The sequence below is a fragment of the Mastacembelus armatus genome, chromosome 21, assembly GCF_900324485.2.
Source record: "Mastacembelus armatus chromosome 21, fMasArm1.2, whole genome shotgun sequence".
Lineage (NCBI taxonomy): Eukaryota > Metazoa > Chordata > Actinopteri > Synbranchiformes > Mastacembelidae > Mastacembelus > Mastacembelus armatus.
The window spans coordinates 5453036-5474491 of NC_046653.1; the positions used below are offsets into that span (position 1 = coordinate 5453036).

The following is a 21456-nucleotide window of genomic DNA, read 5'->3' on the forward strand; positions in this document are numbered from 1 at the left end:
GCTGAGCAACAGCTGTGGCTCAAAGAAGGGGCCATGATAGAGCAGGATCTTTTTAAGGTAAAAGATAAACTCTGCCTGCCTAGAAGTCTCTTTCATACGGCAGCTATTTTGACGCATGGGCCTTGCCATGTGTCAACAGGAGGGATGGTATATGCAGTGGAAAAGTATTTCTATGCACCAGGCTTTAATAACTACTCAAAAAATTTTTGTAAATCCTGTTTGACTTGCTGTAAGCATAACCCACAGGTAAACCTCAGACCAAAGAGAGGGAGATTCCCTAATCCGGACTATCCATTTCAAGTTATTCACATGGATTTTATAGAGTTGTCACAATGTCAGACATACAAGTACTGCCTTGTTTTGATAGATGCATACTCTAAGTGGGTTGAGATTGTGCCCAGCAAAAGTGCTGATGCACTGACAGTGGCTAAAGCACTGTGTAAAAACATTATTCCGGATCATGGAATCCCACAGCGAGTCTACAGTGATAATGGTCCACATTTTGTGAATGAAGTAGTTACACAGATGTCTAAGCACCTGGGTTTTGAGCTGAAGAACCACTGTTCATACCATCCCCAAAGTGCAGGCCTGGTAGAAAGAACTAATGGCACTATAAAAATGAGACTGAGGAAAACAATGGAGCAAACGGGAAGAACATGGGTGGAATGTCTCCCTCTGGTAAAACTGTACATGAGGGTCACGCCAACAGACAAAGGCCTGACCCCGTTTGAAATCCTTTATGGAAGATCTTTTACACTTCCCATTTGTGAGAATGTGTGTGAAAAGCCTCAAGTAGAAACTACTCTAGCTGAATGGATGAGTAAGATGTTGCAGACTAGAGAAGTTATGAGTGCAAATAATCTGCCAAGAGATGTTTTGTCTCCACAGGTGCAGAGAGTTAAGCCTGGTGACCAAGTCCTGATAAAGGTCATCAAAAGGAAGGCCTGGTCCACTCCCAAGTGGGAGGGGCCCTATACAGTGATCCTGACCACTCCCACTGCAGTAAAGATCCAGGAGAGACCCACGTGGATTCACCAGAGCCACTGTAAAGTATTACAGCCTTTGGGAGCCGAGTAAGGTGGAAGTCAGCTGGTATCAAAACCCTTGGCTGCCGAAGAGACCATCTGATCCTTACTCCCAGCTATGGCTCTCCACTGGCTGATTCTGTGCCTAGGGGCAGCAAGTACTCTCTGTCCTGTTGACACAGAAGTCATTAATAACACCACATGTTCCATGCAGCTGGAGCAGACCCTTGGTTCACTCTTACCATCTGTGCTGAAAATTGTACTACTACTAGTATTTTAGAAGGATGGACCCATGAGGGAGTCGTACAGCGGTGCTGTAGGCTGGTTGGGAATTTTTCCCTTTTTGAAGGTTTTCGCCCAACCTCCATTACCTGACACCATCTCATTTGACCTTTATGACATTGAATATGGAAATCCCTTAGGGAAACATATACAACTGATGTGTTGAGTGTCAAACAGGAGGGAATGTTAGGATCAAAAGTCTAAATTGTTTATCATAGAATTTATTCACTGCTATAAGTAAATGTACATGTGATCTTGTTGAGTAATTGAACTTTTGACTGCTTTGAATGTTGACCGCTCAACACATGTCAGTTGTGCATATGTTGAAAGAATGTATGCGTTTAGGAAGTGAAACAGACCCGCTCTGGGGCAAGGAACTTGTGACACCAAGTGCCCCCTGGTTGAACTTCATGAATCTATAGGGACAAAAGCCAGTTTCCTTGTTTCTAAAGCGAACGTGATATATGTTAAAGGTCTTCTGTGCAACTATTGTGTAACCTTGTTTGCTATAAATAAAGAAGTCTGTGTGAAGCTTGGGGCTGCAGCCACAAACCCAAGAAGAGACGTCTTCTTGCAGCCACGAGCTGATCCCAGCCTGAAAAGATGCAACGTGTCTCTTGTTAAATGATTGAGTAGAACCAACAACTATTTAAACTTAAGACTTAGCTTTCAGTTGAGGGTCATCTCAATGCCGCGCAGCATGTTGTGCTTTCAAAATAAAAGCCTTTGTTTAGGATTCTTTCAAAATAAAAGCCAAGAAATAATAACAAGAGCTTAAAATGGACTTTGGCTATTGGCATACAGCTTTAGGCATTGACTCAGGCTGTTTTAAATGTCAGCCATGGTGTCGTCTCCCAGCAGGCCAGGTTCGAACTTTCACAATAAGTCTACAGTCATTTATAGGAAGGTATTATATTTTTGTAGTAGTAGGAAGTATAAGGAACATTCAAAATATAGTCCAGATTCTAAAATAATATCCCATGAGTCTCGTGCAGCACTTTTCCCTTTCAAAATAAAAGCCTGAAAATAGCATTTTCTCAAAATAGAAGCACTGAAACAGCAACATGATCTCAAAATGGACGTTGGCTATTGGCATACAGCTTCAGGCACCAAGTGCCATTTTTAATGTCAGCCATGGTGTCTGCTCCCAGGACATAGTCAGATTTTCACAATCAAATTCTACAGTTATTTATAGGAAGATATTACATTTTTGCAAGTATAAGGAATATTCAAAATAAAGTCCAGATTCTAGTATAAGGTCCCATGAGTCTCCTGGAGCACTTTGTCCTTTCAAAATAAAAACCCTGAAAGCCCCGTCACTGCAGTTCACAGTTGTCGATTATTCCAACTGCATCACGCAATTCAAAACACGTTTCAGCTGTTTAGCGGCCAGCAACAAAGTTTGCCTCAAGCTTTTTGCAGCACTCAGCAATCCCAATGCAATTTCTTCAGAAATCCCAAGATATGTTCTTCGTTTTTTGTCTCTATTATTATTACGCCTGAGGAGAGTGTTGCTTCTACTTTATTCAGAGATATATTTAATATACAGTGGGTATGGAAAGTATTCAGACCCCTTTAAATTTTTCACTCTTTGTGTCATTGCAGCCATTTGCCAAAATCAAAAAAGTTCATTTTATTTCTCATTAATGTACACTCAGTACCCCATCTTGACAGAAAAAAACAGAAATGTAGAAATTTTTGCAAATTTATTAAAAAAGAAAAACTGAAATATCACATGGTCATAAGTATTCAGACCCTGTGCTCAGTATTGAGTAGAAGCACCCTTTTGTGCTAGTACAGCCATGAGTCTTCTTGGGAATGATGCAACAAGTTTTTCACACCTGGATTTGGGGATCCTCTGCCATTCTTCCTTGCAGATCCTCTCCAGTTCTGTCAGGTTGGATGGTGAACGTTGGTGGACAGCCATTTTCAGGTCTCTGCAGAGAAGCTCAAGTGGGTTTAGGTCAGGGCTCTGGCTGGGCCAGTCAAGAACGGTCACAGAGTTGTTCCGAAGCCACTCCTTTGTTATTTTAGCTGTGTGCTTAGGGTCATTGTCCTGTTGAAAGGTGAACCTTTGGCTCAGTCTGAGGTCCTGAGCACTCTGGAAGAGGTTTTCTTCCAGGATATCTCTGTACTTGGCCACATTCATCTTTCCTTCAATTGCAACCAGTCGTCCTGTCCCTGCAGCTGAAAAACACCCCCACAACATGATGCTCCCACCACCATGTTTCACTGTAGGGATTGTATTGGACAGGGGATGAGCAGTGCCTGGTTTTCTCCACACATACCGCTTAGAATCAATGCCAAAAAGTTCAATCTTGGTCTCATCAGACCAGAGAATCTTATTTCTCATGGTCTGGGAGTCCTTCATGTGTTTTTTGGCAAACTCTATGCGGGCTTTCATGTGTCTTGCACTGAGGAGAGGCTTCCGTCGGGCCACTCTGCCATAAGCCCCGACTGGTGGAGGGCTGCAGTGATAGTTGACTTTGTGGAACTTTCTCCCATCTCCCTACTGCATCTCTGGAGCTCAGCCACAGTGATCTTTGGGTTCTTCTTTTCCGAAAAAACCTGGAATATCTCAGAACACAGTGGGTACGGAAAGTATTCAGACCCCTTTAAATTTTTCACTCTTTGTGTCATTGCAGCCATTTGCCAAAATCAAAAAAGTTCATTTTATTTCTCATTAATGTACACTCAGCACCCCATCTTGACAGAAAAAAACAGAAATGTAGAAATTCTTGCAAATTTATTAAACAAGAAAAACTGAAATATCACATGGTCATAAGTATTCAGACCCTTTGCAGTGACACTCATATTTAACTCACATGCTGTCCATGTCTTCTGATCCTCCTTGAGATGGTTCTGCTCCTTCATTGGAGTCCAGCTGTGTTTAATTAAACTGATTGGACTTGATTAGGAAAGGCACACACCTGTCTATATAAGACCTTACAGCTCACAGTGCATGTCAGAGCAAATGAGAATCATGAGGTCAAAGGAACTGCCCAAGGAGCTCAGAGACAGAATTGTGGCAAGGCACAGATCTGGCCAAGGTTACAAAAGAATTTCTGCAGCACTCAAGGTTCCTCAGAGCACAGTGGCCTCCATAATCCTCAAATTTAAAAATTTATTTCTACTTCATCATATCATTCTCTTTCCACTCTTTTCAGAAATGTTGAATTGCACATAATCCAGTTTTACATTTCAGCTTCCAGGATTCTTCAGCATTGCATTTCAGCCTTCAGCTTATTCAGCAATGCATTTCAGCCATTTTCAGCATTGTTGTGCTGCTCCTTTCAGCTTTTAGCATTCACACGCATTTTCCACAGGAAATGCAATTTTCTAGTTATTATTCCGTGGACTTTTTTGACACCTAACTCCTACACTTTTCAGTATAAAAAAAACATTCAACATGTATTACATTTAGCTCATTTAGGACATTATTGCTTCTACTTTTTTCATTCATGTTCATTATCTTTCTGAAATATTCAACATTTTTCAGACATATTTTCCACTTTAAAAGAATGAACCAACTTCTCAGATTTTCCCAAACTTCATGCATCTTTCAGCCCTCATTACTCATTCACTCTTTCATCTACAAATGGCATTCAAAGTTTAACAAACAGAAATTTGTCTACATTTTTACTACGATTCAAGATAATGTGTACACACACAGACACACACATACAGGCACATTCACAAATACACTCCCAGGTGCACACTCACAATCACACGCATGATTACATATACACAGATGCACACAAACACAAACATTCATGCATAGACACATACATAGACACACACGTCCAGACGTACTTAGAACACAAACACATACAGATGTACACACACAGACACAATTACACACATGCACACACAATTAAATATACACAGATGCACACAAACATTCATACATACACAAACTCCCACATAGACACACTTACATTCACTGATACACACACAGACACGCAAAAACACATTCACAAAACATGCACACAGACATGCACGAACACTAGTGGCATCAATGTACACAACAATATGGACTTACACACAACCTATAGACAACTTGCTACTGCAATATCACCTACCCAGAGCATTCAGCAATTGCATTCATTCAAAGCTTTCCTAGTAGTTCCTACTAATTTATATGTCTGTACATAAACTTTATTCAAACTTTAAAGAGTTGATAACCATTAGGTTGTTTAACACATTCATCCAGACCTCATACACATTATGACTTCCACTGAAAATGCTTTCATTGCATTATTTATTCACTTTCCTATTTGTCATGTCTTAATGCTGCTTCTTTTGTCATGGTTGGGGGGGTTATTCGGACCAATAATACGCCCACTCTGGTACTCAGGTGCAAAAATGACTTTATTTTAAAACACGGCAAAACGAGGAACAAAAACACTGGGCTTGGCAAGGGGTGGATTAAACCAGAAACTGAGAGACAGGAGAACATGAACAAAGGGGACAAGACGTGGGGACTGGGACACACACACACTTGGGGACACACCAGACCTAAGGGGACCAGGAGCTAAGAGAACGGGGCGTGGGAGTCTGGGTCACATACACTGTTAGGGACTCACCAGACTACAGGGAAACATGAACTATGGAACAAGGCATGGGAGTCTGGGTCACACACACACTTGGGGACTCACCAGACTACAGGGCAACATGAGCTAGGGAACAAGGCATGGGGGAAACATGGATCGAGGGGACATGACAAGGGAATCCTGAACAATGAACACAAAAGTAAGAGCAACTTAACTGAGACAAAGGCAACAAAGGCAGTCCATGGGCAAACAGGCCAAAAGGAGAAATCCAGTGGCGTGAGGGAAAAAATAAAAGCAAATGAAGCATGAAAATCTAGGTACTAGCTGATCAGCGTTTAACAAGGTTTGACAAAGCAATCTTAGGCAGACAACCTGGACGTTATTCTATGAGTGAACAGTGAACAAAACAAGACACAGGTGAAAACAATTGATAATCAAATCAAGATAAAACAGAACAGACCAAACCAGATCCTGCATGATCCGCCAAAATAAAAGTACAAAACAGGAAATCAGGGGGCGGATCATGACATCTTTGCTCCTTCATACAAATTATATCACTTTTAGTATATAGTTCACAGCTAATTCAAACCAGCTTCAGCTGTTTAGCAGCCAGCAATGCAGTTTAGCTCAAGCATTTTTCAGCAGTCAGCAATCCGAAAGCAATTTCTTCAGAAATTGCCTTTTCTAGTTACTTTTGTCAGTTTCAGGTTATTTCAGTGACCATTTGTTATGATTCCCTTTTGGGACTTTCTGCCGGGGACCTTTATTTTGTGTTGGATTCCTGTTTTCTCCCTCTTGAGGGTTTTTAGTTTTTGTAAAGTGCCTTGAGATGAATTGTATTGTGATTTGGCACTATACAAATAAAATTGAATTGAATTGAATTGAATTTTCTCTGTACTGTTCCCGGGCAGCCTTATGTCTATCAGCCCTGATTGTTTTCACCTGTTCCCACTCTGCCTTTTGTCTCGCTTCATATATGTATACCTCCTCCCGCCTTTTGCCTCTCCTTTACACCGTACTCCGTAACACCATTATTGGTTTTTCTTTCCGTAATGGAAGGATACCAACACTTTTGTCCATGTGTATGTATGAAGACTGCCTTAAATCATCTATTTCTCATTACTGCAAGGTGTCATTCAAACAAAGGTAAAAGAGAATTGGGCACATGTGCTGGTCCTAAATATATATTCTCTGTGTGTTATTGCAATAATTGCAATAGAGTTTAATGCAAAAGTGAAGGTGTGTGTGTGTTTTTTTTAAGTTAATATTGCAAGTTCTTGAGACAGGAATGCAAACAGTCCAAACAAAGCTATTCACAAACAGCCTTGGGGTGAACAGAAATACATAATTGCAGAGTGAGACACATTCTTGTGTCATAAATGAGATGGTACAATGTCATTCCAAGAATAATAAGACTGTGCCTTGAGCAACCCAGAATCAGGGTAAGGTGTAATTGTATATGTCAGCCCAAATCTTGTCAGTTTTTTTGGGGGGGTCTTTTTTTGGTTTTGTTTTGTTTTGTTTTTTTATCCATCAAGACTGATCCTGAACACAACATAAATGAAGAATTATCCTGTTTACAGAATAGTTTAAAAAAACTTTCCCTAAATTATTTGATTTTCACTAATGAGTGAAATGATGATCATGATGAGTGACGTAATAGTACAGAATTTTGGTTCTGTCTTGCTATTTTGTTTCTATTGGCTTCTTCCTGTGACTTTTGGTTATTTCACATGAGAAATTTCTGTATAGGAGTTTTCATTGTTTTTCTCTGGTTTTCAGTAGCAAGGGCTCAGTTATTGTAGAATGTGAATGATTATTTGCATTTACTTTACATGTCTGTATAAGTAAGCGGCCTCAGCCTAATAGGAGCTGAGCAACTGGGAAACAACTGGGGAAGACTCTGATCGATTGTGTCTGAAAAAGACAATCTGTCTGCACTCTCTTTATTGCTCGTCCAACGGTTTTTGCCACAACAGTGGTCAGCATTTGTTCTGCAGCAATTCAATATTTTTAGTCTGGTATGACCTCTTAATGTAATATTTTTCATTGTTAGTGGCAGCGACAAGATTTTACCGCAACATCCTCTATACAACTTCTCTGTAGAATGTGAACATAACCTTCCATCCAAAGGCTGTTTGCTGATATAACCACATTTATATAACCCCACACTGTAGGAGAAGATGCTGCTTTGCTGCAGTGATTGATGCTCATTCAGTTGCTACACCCTGCACTTTGATTTCACCACACGTCTCCTAGCCTGGCATCCGCCACAGCTCTGGCTGTCCCCATTTTAAAACTCTATTAACTAAACATTGCTCAGAAGCAGGTCACCTCCTTTATTGGTTACATGAAAATCTGATTTACTATGCTGCACTACTTGTCAGTTTCTGACATCATGTTACTGAAACTCAGGTATTGATTTACGCCCAATGCCCTCCAAAATCTGGAATCATGTATGAATAACATTTACACGGACTTAATAGCCTGCTATTAATGAGCAGAGCAAGTGACTGTCTGAAGCTAGGAGTGGAGCCTTTGAGCCTCCAAAAGAGAATAATTTATGTTAGCATGTAATTTTTTTTTTTGTTTTCTTTTTTACAAATATTCTGATTTCCAGGCATGCCCGAATAGTACACTTCCCTGAGGCTACAAATAAGTAACCTTCATATAACCTTCATAAGGAAGATTAGATGTATAATTTAAAATATCATATTTGCTTACCAGGAGTAGATCCTTTATCATTTTTCAAGCTAGCTAAATCCATTTTTTAAACAGAGATGATGTCAGAGATCATCAGTAACCCTGAGGTTAGAGGGATTTTGGCATGTGCTTGACAATTATCTTACTTAAGGACAGTTTTGATGCTGCTGGACATATAAAATATTTCAGAGAGACAAATTGTGACCTTCTTAGGCAGTCTCTCTGCCACCTGCTACCCCATGCCCTCCAAATGGCTCAAACTGTCCAAAACTGTAAGACTTGAGAGTTATATAGTGGTGAACTTTTCTGTAAAAGAAAGGAATTATAGCTACAGCTAAGACTGATTGTGGATAGGCATATCAGGCAGCAGACTGAAGTAAAAAGCAAAATAAATGTATTTATTTATTAAAAATAATATTGTTTTTCTCCACAACATAATTTCAGACACCTAAATCTCTTTAACTTGCCCAGCTTGTGTACAGGGCATGAACCCCCCGCTCAAACTCTCTTTGCTTGTATTTTTTGCAAAAAGTATTTTTTATAGTAAAGTAGGGCTGTCAATCTCAGTTCTATTATGTTGAGTGTATTTCAATGCCTTCTCTAAATAAACTAGAAGTGTATATTATAATTATGTTTCCATATATTAACTAGTGTGATTTCTGGTAATTTTCTTGATTTAAAGTCCCCACACTCTGTACAACATAATCCATCCTGAGCTCCTTTTATTTATGTAGTTGCATGTTTGTAGCTGTGCGTGCATTCCTCTTCTCTACAACAGATTACAATGCATTGCATTCATGGGTTGCTTTCACAGTTGCTACTCTAGATGAGTAGATTTATTTTTGCACCACATCTGAGACACAAAAACTATCATGAGGTTGACTACTGCATCTCAGGAATATGTTCCTCAACTGTATGAGACCATGTAAGTAGAAGTTTCACACAGCTAGGTAGCTGGATCACATAAACAACCCACAATCAGGGCCACCTTAAATCTGGGCCAAAACATCTTTGTTTTTTTATAGCTGCAGCTTTTCATCAACAGAATGAGGTGCTGGATGTTTCAGCAACAACAATGAATCATCTGTTTCCTTTTGTCTTCCTCTAAAGAGTCGGGGTTGTCAGGACTCGGGGAACTATTATAAATTTTGGACCAAGGATGCGCCCACACTGGTACTTTAATACTCATCACAAGGCTTTATTGCATAGACTCGGCAAACAAAACAGAACCTAAGGCAAAGGGGACAGGACTAGGCAGGGAAACTCAAGGACGTAAAATAAGAAAACAAGGCAAGAGGGTCCACATAAAACATGAACATGGGACAAGGACACAAGGGGACAAGGTCGGAGGGATCTGGGTCACACACACACACTTAGGGAGACGCACCAGATCACACAAACACTTGGACATGAAAGACAGGGGTCGGGACATGAAGGTCTGGGTCACACACGCACTTCGGGAGACGCACCAGACCACAAGAGAACATGAATACGGACAAAGATCAGAACACGAGGAGACAAAGCATGAAGGCCTGGGTCACACACACTTCGAGGGAGACGCACCAGACCAGATAGGGAACATGAACAAGAACAGGGAATCAAGGCATGAAGGGATCTGGGTCACACACAGCTAAGGAGACGCACCAGACCACACAGGGAACATGAACACGTAAACCAGGGAAAACAAGGCATGAAACACAAGGGCAGGAAACATGGCAGGAGGCAGAGACACATAAACAGGAGACAGGGGAAAAGAACCAGGAAATTAAGACCAAAAGGAGACAAAATACTTAACTTAAATCTGGAGGAACAAAAGGCAGTCCATAAATCAAAATGAGTCTAACAAAAGCTCAAAACACTGTCTTGGCCGTACGCAAAACCATACATAGCAGTTCATCGCAGACAACCCGGCAACAAGACAAGGAACAAACCAAGGTATATAAGGACAGGGGACAAAACAAGGAACAGGTGAAAGCAATCAATTAATTAGGACAACGTAAAGAAACTGAAATAACCAAAAACCAGTTCCTGTCAGGATCCTTCAAAATAAAATATATCAGGAAGTCCAGAGAACATGGATCCTGACAGGGGTCTTCAATTAAAATGTTAATATTTCAATGAACAGATGGTTGTAAAGGCCAGACCAGTCAGGATGAAGAAACAGCAAAACAAACGAGTGAATTGCACTCCACCCAAGTGTGTTGTTCTACATGTTAATCATCAGAGGATAACAACTGATAACGTTCTCCATGGAGGCATTACAAAAGGTAATGATTTGGATGTCAAGACAATTATCATGACTAAGATTATAGCCCAAGAAAACTTGAAAAGCTGAATGACATTTGTGATAATAACACAGCCAAGCAGCTGCCTTATTTTTGTTGCCTAAACTGGGGAGTTTGGGATGAGAATGATAAAGGTTAAGAGCAGGTTCCTTCCTCAGGTCTAGGAATACACTGTGGTGTCCCAGAAGATATAAGGCATGACAGAGTGTGAGATTGTGAGGCATCCACAATGTTCACCTATAACAGATTTGTATTCAGACTTCACCTTTTAATTATCAGCAGTAAACTTTCTCTAACCATTCACCAAATGTTTTAGTTACCTGACCTCAAAGTTATAATCCCAAACATTTCAGTCATTCTTGGGATTCAAGCCTGGAACCTTCTTGCTGTGAAACGACACTGCTATCCACTTCACTACCAGGCTTCTGGTGACTGTCGTCAATGACATGAAATGCTACTGTAGCCATAAATTGTACAAAACAAAACATAAATTGTAAAAGAAAACATAAACACGACTTTTGTAATATCTTAACCTGTTATTTCTCATGGCTGCTGTCTTTACCTAACCTGAATCATAGTTGCAATGTGCAGATTTTGTAGAAAGTGGGTGTTTTAAATATAGTAATGTATACACTTATGTGTGACTTAGACACATCATCAGTGATGTATCCTGGGTCACTGGGTGTTTTGGGTCTCGCAACATCAGACACCCTCACCCAGGCAACCCAGCTGGGGTTGAACAGGCCCCGGCTTGTGTCTAAGTAGCTTGTGTGGTCCACGGATCTCCCCGATTGATCCACAGCCATCTTGCGGCCTTTTCTGCCGCATCAGTGATGTTTTTGATGGCTCTTCTGTTGTGCAGTCCCTTCACTCCCAGCATCTTGAGTGCCCTGAAAAGAGACTGGCCGACAAATCCTCTGCATCCAACAACGATGGGGTTGCATCGGGTCCTCCATCCCCTGCTTTGACATTCGCCTGCCAGCACCTCATACTTCGACCTCTTCCGCTCGAAGGCCTCCTCCATCCAGTCTTCCCAGGGAACAGTCAACCCCTGCAGGACCACTTTGTTACGCCCCAGCCTAGGGGTTGCCGGAGCGTAACACAATTGTGGAGTTTTCCTCCAAACCTCTTCCACTCTCAACAAATACGAACAAATAATCGAATTACAATTAACAAGAATATTTATTCTGTTTAAACACAGAATACAAAACAGAATGTTCAAAACAAATACAAATGCTAATTTAGCCCTACTCAAACAAAAACGCTCCGTGAGCCCCACGATACTATATGAATAATGGAAAACAAACACAAACACTAAATATAGCCCTATGGTCTCAAACAAACAAAAGATCAAATAACAAAAATGCTAAACAGCCCTATAATAGCTAATCAAAAGAAATAACACAAAATCACAGGTCGCTAGCCTGGAAACTCCTAAAACAAACAGGAGAAATCAAAACACAAACGTAGCCTAAATATCTAAGTATTCCTAATCTAAATAACGAAAATCCTACCAATACTAAGTTTACAAAATCGAAACAAAAATCTAATCACTAACTAATTCACTCGAAATCGAAATCTTTAACAAATAGCTGGGAATGGCAAAGGTGGGAGAATAGCTCTCTTGAACAGTAGTCCGTGGGTTTCTTATCTTCCTTCCGGGAAGTGTTGGACCAATCCCGGAAGTCCAATCCACGGTCCTCGAGTCCACGCCCACTCCAGCATCCGTCACACACACACACACACACACACATACACACGAAATGGGGAGGGGAGAGCCAACAACACACATAATGACCCCTAGGGTCATAACAACTTGCCTTGTTGTTTCTGACACCAGGACCATGTCTGGCCTGAGAGAGGTCACTGTGACATTCTCCGGGAATTTGAGCTGCCTCCCTAGGTCAACCTTCAGCTGCCAGTCCCGAGCTGTTTCCAGCAGCCCCCCTGCTTGACTGAGGCGCTGCTGTGGCTTCTCCCCAGCCCCAACAAAGGCGATGGACTGCCTTGTTGGTTGTTGGTATTTACTGGTGGAGATCCCTGTGCTGATGGCCTCCGCAATGACCCACAGCACTTGGTCATGGCACCAACGGTAACGCCCTTCTCCCGGTGCCCTTGGGCAGCAGCTCAAGATGCTCCTGCATCCCTACTGTCCTACTGCAGCGGGATTCCTTCACCCCTGCTCGGACCTCCTCCTGGATCAGCTGACGCCTTTCCTTTCCCTGGGACTTGTTGTAGTGTGGTCTTGTGTTGCTCCCGAGACCTGCCCATCCGGATGCCACTGTTCCCACCAGCTCTCTATGTTGCAACCACGACTCAGCCTGGTCGACTGCCACATGAGCCTTCCACTTCCTGCCGGTTCTTACTTCTATGCCAGCCAAGGAGACCTTGATGTCACTGGAGTCCCTATACAGCAGCACCTCTCTTGCTCGGGTAACCATAAACTCCTCCGTCAAACTGCTGAAGGGCAGCTTCAGCTTGTTGTTCCTCCCGTACAGGGTGGTGCTGCTGAGGCTTCGCGGTAGGCCCAACCACTTCCGCAGGAAACAGCTGACCTTCCTCTCGAAGCACTCAACAGTGGTCATTGCCACGTCATAGACCAGCAGTGGCCAGAGGAGTCGTGGCTAAATGCCATAGATCCAGGCTTTAAACTTGCCTGGTAGCCCTGACTTATCCACTGCTGTAACCAGGTTCCCAACTCCTCCGTTGTTGCCTGGATTTCTGCAGTGTCCTTCAAGGTGCAGTCATAGATCTTACCCAAGCTCTTCACTGGTTTCTCTCCCACAGATGGAATCTGGATGCCTCCAAGTGAGAAACGAAACTGGTCTGTCACCTTCCCCTTCTTCACAGCCAGGGACCTGGACTTGGCTGGCTTGAAGTTTATTCAGGCCCAGTTAATGAGATGTTCCAGGTCTTGAAGGATCCATCTACGGCAGGGGACTGATGTTGTAGTCACTGTCAGATCATCCATAAATGCTCTGATAAGGGGCTTCCGCATACCTGAGTTGGTGAGTGGGCCTCTACACTCTACCTCTGCTGACTTCACCAGCATATTCACGGCCAAGGAAAACAATATCACAGAAATAGTGCATCCAGTGATAATGCCCTTCTCAAGCCAATGGAAAGTGGATGTTCCTGTTCCGGAAGTGACCCTCAAACTGAAGCAGCTATAATAGTCCAGTATGAGGTCCTTGATCTTGCCTGGAATGTGGTACCAATCAAGCGAGGTTTCCACCAACTTGCGTGGCATGGACCCGTAGGCATTGGCGAGATCCAGCCAAAGGACTGCCAGGTCTCCTTTGCCTTCACGTGCCTCCCGGATCAGCTGGGTGATGACCCCTGTATGCTCAATACATCCTGGAACCTTTGGAACTCCCCCCTTCTGCACGGAGGTGTTGATGTAGGTGTTCTTCAGGTGAAGGAGGACAATGTAGTGAAGGAGGACCTGAGGATAGTTGATGTGGGTGAAGAGGATACAGAGGATAGGGTTAAATGGAGGCAGATGATTCGCAGTGGCGACCCCTGAAGGGAGCAGCCGAAAGGAAAAGAAGAATAGGTGAGAAAGAACATTTCAACTTCTGTCTCAAATACCCCTGGTGAAAGATCAAAAGAATGATGGATGGTCAAACTTCCAGTGTGTACAGTGGGTAGGGAAAGTATTCAGACCCCTTTAAAATTTTCACTCTTTGTGTCATTGCAGCCATTTGCCAAAATCAAAAAAGTTCATTTTATTTCTCATTAATGTACACTCAGCACCCCATCTTGACAGAAAAAAACAGAAATGTAGAAATTTTTGCAAATTTATTAAAAAAGAAAAACTGAAATATCACATGGTCATAAGTATTGAGACCCTGTGCAGTGACACTCATATTTAACTCACATGCTGTGCATTTCTTCTGATCCTCCTTGAGATGGTTCTGCTCCTTCATAGGAGTCCAGCTGTGTTTAATTAAACTGATTGGACTTGATTAGGAAAGGCACACACCTGTCTATATAAGACCTTACAGCTCACAGTGCATGTCAGAGCAAATGAGAATCATGAGGTCGAAGGAATTGCCCAAGGAGCTCAGAGACAGAATTGTGGCAAGGCACAGATCTGGCCAAGGTTACAAAAGAATTTCTGCAGCACTCAAGGTTCCTAAGAGCACAGTGGCCTCCATAATCCTCAAATGGAAAAAGTTTGGGACGACCAGAACTCTTCCTAGACCTGGCCGTCCAGCCAAACTGAGCAATTGTGGGAGACGAGCCTTGGTGAGAGAGGTAAAGAAGAACCCAAAGATCACTGTGGCTGAGCCCCAGAGATGCAGTAGGGAGATGGGAGAAAGTTCCACAAAGTCAACTATCACTGCAGCCCTCCACCAGTCGGGGCTTTATGGCAGAGTGGCGCAACGGAAGCCTCTCCTCAGTGCAAGACACATGAAAGCCTGCATAGAGTTTGCCAAAAAACACATGAAGGACTCCCAGACCATGAGAAATAAGATTCTCTGGTCTGATGAGACCAAGATTGAACTTTTTGGCGTTAATTCTAAGCGGTATGTGTGGAGAAAACCAGGCACTGCTCATCACCTGTCCAATACAATCCCAACAGTGAAACATGGTGGTGGGAGCATCATGTTGTGGGGGTGTTTTTCAGCTGCAGGGACAGGGCGACTGGTTGCAATTGAAGGAAAGATGAATGTGGCCAAGTACAGAGATATCCTGGAAGAAAACCTCTTCCAGAGTGCTCAGGACCTCAGACTGAGCCAAAGGTTCATCGTTCAACAGGACAATGACCCTAAGCACACAGCTAAAATAACAAAGGAGTGGCTTCGGAACAACTCTGTGACCGTTCTTGACTGGCCCAGCCAGAGCCCTGACCTAAACCCACTTGAGCTTCTCTGCAGAGACCTGAAAATGGCTGTCCACCAACATTCACCATCCAACCTGACAGAACTGGAGAGGATCTGCAAGGAAGAATGGCAGAGGATCCCCAAATCCAGGTGTGAAAAACTTGTTGCATCATTCCCAAGAAGACTCATGGCTGTACTAGCTCAAAAGGGTGCTTCTACTCAATACTGAGCACAGGGTCTGAATACTTATGACCATGTGATATTTCAGTTTTTCTTTTTTAATAAATTTGCAAAAATTTCTACATTTCTGTTTTTTTCTGTCAAGATGGGGTGCTGAGTGTACATTAATGAGAAATAAAATGAACTTTTTTGATTTTTGCAAATGGCTGCAATGACACAAAGAGTGAAAAATTTAAAGGGGTCTTAATACTTTCCGTACCCACTGTACAGTAATCTAGCCTTGAGGTAACAAATGCATGGACTAGTTTTTCTGCATCATTTTGAGACAGGATGTTCCTAATTTTGGCAATGTTGCGCAAGTGAAAGAAGGCAGTTCTAGAGATTTGTTTTATGTGTGAGTTAAAGGACATGTCCTGGTCAAAAATAACTCCCAAGGTTTTTCACAATAGTTCTGGAGGCCAGGGCTATGCCATCTAAAGTAGCTATATTGTTAGAAAAGCTATTTCTGAGGTTTTTAGGTCCAAATACAATAACTTCTATTTTCTCTGAATTCAGATCAGATCAATAGTTTAACTCCTTTCTTTCACGGTCACACAGAACACTCACAACTTTTTGTAATGTGCTAAATTTTAGCATTTGCATCACAGGATCATTAGCAGAAATAACTGACAAAGGAAAAAATAGGTGCTTCCACAATGTCTGGCAAAAAATAAAAAATAAGCCACAATGCAGTGCAGAAAACACGATTTCAAATAATTGCTACAGTGTGTCACACAGCTTTAGAGGCAATGGCCTTTACAAATGATGCAGCAGGCCTGAGTTTCTCTCAGTAATGAGTCTTTTATAGATTTCTGCCCTGTGCACTCCGTGTACTGTGAAGTATTGGCTGGATAAGGCAAAAGCATGCCTTACTCATACCTTACACTTACTCATACACAACCTGTACTGCGAGGTGCAGTTCCTTGGAAGATAATCTAATATTTATCACAATAATGACTGCTGAGGCTGTTCCATCGTAAAGCCTCTTCACAACTCAGAAAGCCAAAGGTCTTTACTGCTGTTATATCATCACTGGAAATTAAATTACAACAATTTTGTACTGTCCCTTACTGTCCCTTTGTCCAAAGGGAGATGGTTTTAAAATCAGTGACAGTAATTTGCATCAACAGATGAAAATACACATATAGCCACTTTAAAAAAAATCATATAGATTCAATTCTCCTTTCCACGACTATATTGTTTACTGAATCCATTGGTTCGCTGAGAAGGCAAGGCTGAGGTCCAACTGATACACTGAGATGATATATTACTAGTACTTTTTTCATTATAACATTTGCTGTAAATACAATAATATGAGGAGACTGAACAATCTTGGAAAAGAAATTTTATTTTCAAATGCTGGTAAAGTGTCCATTAAAAAAACAAACATTATAATTACTGAAACAGAGCAATAATCTGTTTTCTATGAAAATGTATATAATTATCACATAGTTATCACAATTTTTGGAGCCCTTTCATTTCCTCACAGAAATATCAAGCTCATAGACCAGTTCTTCTATAGATGCAGAAAAGACATTGACCAAATACAAGTTCTCAAAGACATACAAACACTTTAATATTAGTTTAGCTAAAGACATATTTTACAAAATAACACACAGATGGCATATGCATGCCTTTAGACTGTAAAAGCCGGACACACATTGGCCAGCACAAACATTGTTATATATGATAGATCAGAACTGCACAGACAGACATTTATCTAACAATATTTTAAAATACTATTTTGTTCAGATGAAAAGCAATAATTAATACTCTAAACAAGTCTCTAACTAGAGTAAGTCAAGTATTGGTTTCAAATAATTATTTGTGTTTAATTTAACCTGCTTGAAGTAGTATATGAGTGGCAATCACCAAAAGGACAGGTACATTAAGTTGTCAATCACAGAAAAGCTTGTGATACTTTTAAAAACTTTTCTGTCATTGTCTTGTAGCACACATGCCTGTCCTTTGTTTTAGGGAGAATCCACCCATCTGGGTAATTAGGCTTTAACAGCTTTATGAGACAGGTCCCCAGCCCTATACAGAAACTGGCAAGGCATAAGTTGGAGCTAAATACAAGTTCTGCAATGGCAAAGGTGGACAGAGAGTGGGCTTGACACTCAGTGTCCAACTTCATGCACAGTGCTATGGTGTAGACGTCCCAGAGAGTAGGCACTTGGACACAATTCACTATTGACGAACAAAGTAAGCCATAAGCAACTAAAAATACAAGGGTTGTATCCAAGCAAAAACTGTTGTGCTTCAATCAAATCAATTGTAGTAATGTCTATGGAATGCAAACTGTGCTACTTGTATTTGTCTGTTGTGATTCAATATCAATTAATTTGACTGTTTGACACTTCTGAATATTGACATTCATCATTACTGTACATTCATACAGATAGTATATTTGACCCCTAAAACCTCTAAATATGATCAGTATTTGAAGTTGCATTAATCTGACTTTTTATTTTGAAGTTCTTTGAGCCTCTGCTATGGTCGAGTCCTCCAAGATGTAGTGAAATGTTTAACTGAATTGAATTTATCTGTGGCGCAAAAAAACATTTAACCCTAGACAATAAGTGGTGAATGTTTTCCTTGCAGTGACTACAAACTGTTAAAATTTACATTCACAACAGATGAACAACTGAGGAAAAGAGAACATCTAGCAGGGCTTTATCTCAAGAGTTGGTGGAAATGAAAACAAAATGAAGTAGCTAATGATTACAGGACTTACAGTGCTCATGTGGCTAGAAAAATGAAGTGGTAGTAGTAGTAGTCGAGTAAACTTATTTCCTGGACTAGTAGTTTCATCTGGAAGATTTTTTGCCGGCAGGACTGTTATGAGTGTGTGACATGAAATAAATGTTAACAGTCTGACCTATGTGATATATTAGCAGAAGTCTCATAAAATTGCCTTCATCTTGACATTGTGACGTTAAGAACATAAATAAATCAATACAAACTGAGAGAAACAGTGGTTCTGCTCATTCACCTCAATCACATTTCAGTCCAACTGTAGACTCACTTCAGAGTGGGAACATTTATCTCTCCAGTCAAGAGATATCACCAGCCATGGAAATGTGAGTTTCATGACTCTTTTATTTGTTGTGCACTATCACTGCTGCCTTGCCAGATTTTCTCATATTTAGTAGAATCTCAATACATTTTTCAAAACTGTACAAAAAATATCACTTATGAGCCCAAAATATTAAAAGTCTAAAGCATGATTTTATTATATTTTAGTTACTGATTGCTCTTGAATAATGTGCTGAAAACCATTTGTGATTTTTCTGCTGCAACAAGTTTTTGTCATTTTTATAATGTTTCACATTTACATATACACACACTCTGTACTGTACACACTCCTGGACCACATAGGGCGCTCCTAGAGAACAGTGCTGATGGTATCAAAGTCCTTGCTGATCTGAGAGCTGCTAGGCAGTGACTTGAGGTACTCTAGGTGCCTTCTGGCATCCTCTTGATTGTGCCTTACATAGTAGATCACATATGCGATCACCATGGTGAACCATCCGAACATAGTGACAAACATGGCAACATCGGTGGTCTTGTGGTGAAAGTTGCAGAAGTTGATCCCTGAGTCCAGCACTTGGATTAACAGTTTGCCTGCATATTCCTCCTGCACTGCTGTGTGGCAGATCACCTCATTCACTGTCTCAGGGTCCAGCCGTAGCTCCCTCAGGACCTCCTGCAGCGTACACTCACAGTGCCACGGGTTGTTTGAGAGACTGATTTTTGCTCGAAGACGGGCAAATGCCTCTTTGGGAACACTTTGGATATTGTTGTTTGATAAATCCAGGAACAGGAGGCTGTCAGAAACACCATGAAATGCTCCAACATCCACAGTCTCAATGTCATTGTTAGACAGGTCCACCTCCTGAAGATAGTGCAGTTCGCTGAAGGCATGGTTAGGGATGTGAGTGATGTGGTTGGATGCCAGAAGCAGGACGACAGTATCTCTGGGAAGATCTGATGGGATCTTCTCCAAGTTGCGAGACATACACTGGACCACTGTCATGCCACTCTTCTCTATACAGTGACAACTGCTGGGACAAGCCATCACTGGTGTACTTGCAATGAATAATCCAAAGAGCAAGCCACATGAGAGGGCTAAGCCATCAAAGACAGGGGATTTCTTGGGCATATTAGGCCCAGCTAATTCCTGCATATTCAGCAGTGACCTTCCACGTGTCCCGTCAGAGAAAAGCAATCTTGACATATTAAGGTGATAACTGCAGTGTCATTAACTTTCCAAATTCCAAAATGATCATTTTATTCACAAAACGGGAGGACTCACCATGAAAAGGGTTTCAAAAAAGCTTATCCAACCTATTGAGCTGTTTGCTCAACATATTTCTACAGGAAACTGTTAATCTCAGCTTTGTTGTGAGGTGGATGAAAGCTTCAGAGCAGGCCAGGCAATGCTGGCATCAGCATGTTATATTGGGCACTGGAAGAACCAAAGAAAATAGTATTATTCTGATGTATCTCTTCCTGACTGCAGCAAGAGATAACAGTTGCTGGCCATGCACACATGAAGAATCAAACTCAACTAAACAATGATCTTTTTATATACAGATATATATACAAACAGCTTATACTACTTGTGCATTATATACAAGGAGGGGTTGTACGTTACTTAATAGCTAGACAAAGAAGAGAAAGCAAAGGGGACGTTTTTGTCGCACAGCTCCTTCATTTCAAGGACTGCTGTCTTGTCATTCATTCACAAACATATAAGAACAGACACAAGAATAGACTAAAATTACTCCATCTGTCCTGCAGGAGGATCATGACTTTAGCGCTGCGCTCCCTCTGGTGGGCTAAAAACTGATCACAGGATAAACCCTTCCCTGTGTGCGAGGTCACCCCCATGGAGTCAATGTCTTTACCTCATTTTTCTTTTTCCATCTATCCTTGGTAAGAGCTTCATAGTTTAAGCCGTCGACACACACACGCAACCTCTGTCTCGAAGCCTTACACGTCCTCGTCAGCCTGGGCTCAGCTGGAAAAAGATATATCTACACATGCAGTGATGTTATGACACGACTATACAATAAAGTCAAATAGAATTTATTGTTATTTATTTATTGTAATGTAGCATATCTGAGATGGATCTTCCTGCAGATTTTTAGCCACCTTTATTATAAAATAAGGTGACAGACTGCCTCTTACTGGCTGCATCAACAGACATTACCGGTCAGCTTTGCAGAGAAACAGTTCATTTTAAAAGCAAAGGGCATCGCAGCTTGACACCAAAATGAGGAAGGTAAACATTTGAGCAGTTGTATCGGGAAGGACCTACATGGGCAAAGATGTGAGAGTAAGCGGTGTCACAGCGTTAGGTAATATTGCGGATTTTAATTAGTCTACATTAGCTTACACTTATGTAGTTCAAATATTACATCGTTCAAAACAAACACACTGGCGAATAACTTAATTAACAAAGAGCTTATACTACGTATGCATTTACTTACCGGGAAGTGCTTTATCATTAAATGAATACCTTCTTTTTCACCCAGAAAATGTTTTTTAGGTA

The 21456-nt window shown here is 41.4% G+C and overlaps 1 protein-coding gene and 1 pseudogene across 1 annotated transcript; both read right to left on the minus strand.

The window, feature by feature from the left end:
• Positions 1–11560: 11560 nt before the first annotated feature.
• LOC113124069 (uncharacterized) lies at positions 11561–18642 on the minus strand (annotated as a pseudogene).
• On the minus strand, positions 17570–21045 carry lrrc3 (leucine rich repeat containing 3). The gene is made up of 2 exons (XM_026295766.1): positions 20810–21045; positions 17570–20367 (listed from the first exon to the last, which is right to left on the minus strand). The coding sequence occupies exon 2, from the start codon at positions 20134–20136 to the stop codon at positions 19285–19287; it is 852 nt and encodes a 283-aa protein (XP_026151551.1). The 5' UTR covers positions 20137–20367; positions 20810–21045; the 3' UTR covers positions 17570–19284.
• Between the last annotated feature and the right edge of the window lie 411 nt (positions 21046–21456).